The 3,141-nt window shown below is 45.0% G+C and overlaps 1 protein-coding gene across 1 annotated transcript in view; it reads left to right on the top strand.

Moving 5' to 3' along the window:
- Positions 1 to 914, top strand: part of FOXG_19407 (uncharacterized protein) — a gene marked incomplete at both ends in the record, with an annotated part of 3,001 nt that extends 2,087 nt beyond the window's left edge. The window contains one exon of the mRNA XM_018399620.1: positions 21 to 914. Coding sequence (XP_018242834.1) covers positions 21 to 914 — 894 coding nt within the window. The remainder of the gene's footprint in view (positions 1 to 20) is intronic.
- Positions 915 to 3,141: the final 2,227 nt, after the last annotated feature.

Consider the following 3,141-nt stretch of genomic DNA (forward strand, 5'->3'; position numbering starts at 1 on the left):
ACATGGCAGCCATCGTGCAGTGGGCTCGCGCCCAGAGCAAGCATATCTCGATCTTCGTGGCAAAGCACGACACTAAAGCAGGAAAGCGGTTGCGTGTAGAAGAGCTATGCGACGTGCTCCGCTATGGAGACGACTCACAGCTCCCAACCCCTGGGTTGTTCTTCTATGCGCAAGGAATGCCGGTAGTAGTGACCCGGAACCAGCTTACTGGGCTGAAGCTGGTCAATGGGGCGCCCTTCAAGGCAGTTGACATCTTTCCCGACCTCGCCTGCGGCACCATTGCCCTCGCCAGCGATGTGACGCTCCACCTGGGCCCCCCCGCAGCTGTTCTCCTCCAGTCGGACGATATCGCGGACCTTGCGGTACCCGGACTCCCGAAAGGTACGCTCCTCATCAAGAGCAAGACAGTAGTTATCCCCGATTCTATGCGGGGGAAGAATTCCAGGTCAAGGAGCAAGCCAGGCTTTCAGTTGGTCACTCATAGAACAGGACCCCTATGTACCCCCGCCTTCGCTATGACAGACCAGAAAAGCCAGGGTAAGCAGTTCTCAGAGGTCCTTCTTAATCTCAAAGGCGTTTATGGTAGCAGCTCAGAGACAAGACCTAGTTTTATGAGCCTATACGTGCAGCTCTCGAGGGCGGAGAGGTGGGAGGGGCTGTATCTCTTCCGGAGACCAGCGCGAGGCGATTTTATCGAACCGAAGAACGTATTGGGCAGACAAATGAGGGACGGCGTTTACAAGCTGGAGAGGCTGGGGGGCGAGACAAGACTGCGCTTCGAGCATGACTATAGACATGAGAGCTGGTTTCGGGATTGGGATGCTATAGCAGAGTCTACTTCAGTAACCGAAGTCGACGAGGAAGACGATACTTCTCTCTGGTGTGAATCTGAGGATGATGAGTCCGAGTCGTAGTATATATCAGTATATATCTTGGTATTTGCATTTATAAGCTATAAGGTGGCTATCTACATAATAGGATTTTGTCAAGTTCTAGTAAATATTGTATAATTTTCTCACTATTAATGTAACCTCATTGATGCCCTAGACTGCTAAAGTATCATGCTAATAATATGAATTTCGCAGCATTGCAAAGAGCTGTAATTTAAGCTGTTAGACCGCCCGGTCCCCGGTCACATGTTGACACCTTGCTGCGTGACTGGGTATCTACGACGATATCAGTGACTCGACGTTTAAGAGTAAATGAATTAATTAACTGGCGACTTTAGCCGCGTTCTTTTAAATATTGATAAAATAAAAAGGTTGCAGGTTATATTGAAAGGTCTAAGTTATATATATCTGAGAGGAGCGCAGTTCCTTAAATAATATCCTCATCCCAGCCACCAGCAGACTCAACAGATATTCTATCATCCTATTGAAAGGCCAGGATGGCGGAGGTGACAGGAAACACGTGATACATCACAGTAAAAATTTACAGTAAAAATAAAGAACTGACACGGTAAAAATCAGTCTGTCTGACAGATGGCCTCTGTTGAAGAGGACGATGCCGATCTTCTTTAGCTAAAAATGGCTCCCCACAGCTAGGCCTCTTTAGGCCCTAGCCATTTAGCTACCCTTCACAGCACCAGTCCAATCCGCCCCACTTCAGTAGTCCTACATAATAAGGTTCATTAATCTGTCACTCTCTTCTAGTAACTCGCTAGTCTCTCGCTGTAACTTTATAGCGGTCTTTCTAGTTGGTTATTCAACTGCCGATTTATATTACTGAGTGAGCAAAGATGTAGGGTAGAGGATTGTGGGGGAACGATCATATAAATTTCATACCTTATAAATAGTCTCACTTTATGAATATTATGTAAATAGCTCAAGTCAGAGCTTTCCTTAGGAATCTCTTTCTCTCCTTATAAACAATCATTTTACTCAAGTCGCACTCGACCTCGTTCGTGCTCATGTACCGTCACAAGGATATCGATGATGTCAACTTCCTCCTAGCTCAACAGAACTGCTAGCTTGGCTTGAATAACTCGAGGAGTATAGTATTCATATATTTCCAAGTTACTTATTTCTGTTCATCCCTCATGCCCTTCTACGGGCCCAAGGGCTTAACCAGTTTCTATTTATTGACTCCTGCTTACCAAATATTATATTATATTCAAGATAGATTCATCAATATATAAACAAGTAACCTGTCCCGTTGCAAGCAGCGACTTATCTGCAGTCCGCACGAGCGAGAATCAAGGACATATCTGAAATACTTGGCGAAGAGGATCGAGCAATCAATATTAGATAGGGCGACAATGTCGCATGGCTGTTCAGCTTGCGTTCGCTGCTTTGCGTTATTTCAAGCCTCTTGTGGCTGTGTGGCTTGGACCCATGAAGTTCAAGCTAGTGCAGTACAGTAAAAGCAAAGGCCACCCACTATGTGATACACCGTGTGATGGCCCAATACGGAAGGAAGAGTGGTCTGTGCTTTTGTAGGGTCTGGCCGAGCCCAGCCAGTAAGTCTTTTCTTCCGTCTCTCGACGAATCCTCCAGGCGCAGCCCCCTTGCGGTCCCTTAAGGAACCTTTCGGAACTTACTTCGTAGTTCCTCCAGGCATTTTTTTACGTGGTGTCTTATCTTGGGCCATTTTTCTTCTGACCTTATGTGTATCATAGCGGTTTTAGGATATTGAAAATTTTGCATTTCTCGCTTTCTCATCCTTCGACTCTCGTAAAGTTAAGGACTCTCTACGTAGGTTACGCGCGTAAAATATCTCCAAAATGGGTCGCTATGTTTATACCAAAAAAAACATTATTGATGCTATATTCGATATGACTGAAGGTTCTCTATCACAACACCAGGCCTCCCATAAGTACGGTGTGCCTCGACCCAGGCATGTCAATAAATAAATCCAAATCAAATTGACCCTAGTTGGATTTGATTCGGATACGAACGACTGGATTTGAATTTAATTTGAATTCATATGGGCACATTTGGATTTATTTGGATCTATTTGATTTCATTTATTTGTTGACAAGCCTGATCTCACCTATTGAATTCGCAACCGAAACGGGAGACTGCGCGTGAATAGAGAGTATTCGATACTAGCAATCAAGATCATAACAGACTAACATAAAATAGCCTTATATTGATTGACATACCATGCTTCAGCTGCTGAGGATATGATTGCTAAACCCAT

Source organism: Fusarium oxysporum, chromosome 3 (genome assembly GCF_000149955.1).
Source record: "Fusarium oxysporum f. sp. lycopersici 4287 chromosome 3, whole genome shotgun sequence".
Classification (NCBI taxonomy): Eukaryota; Fungi; Ascomycota; class Sordariomycetes; order Hypocreales; family Nectriaceae; genus Fusarium; species Fusarium oxysporum.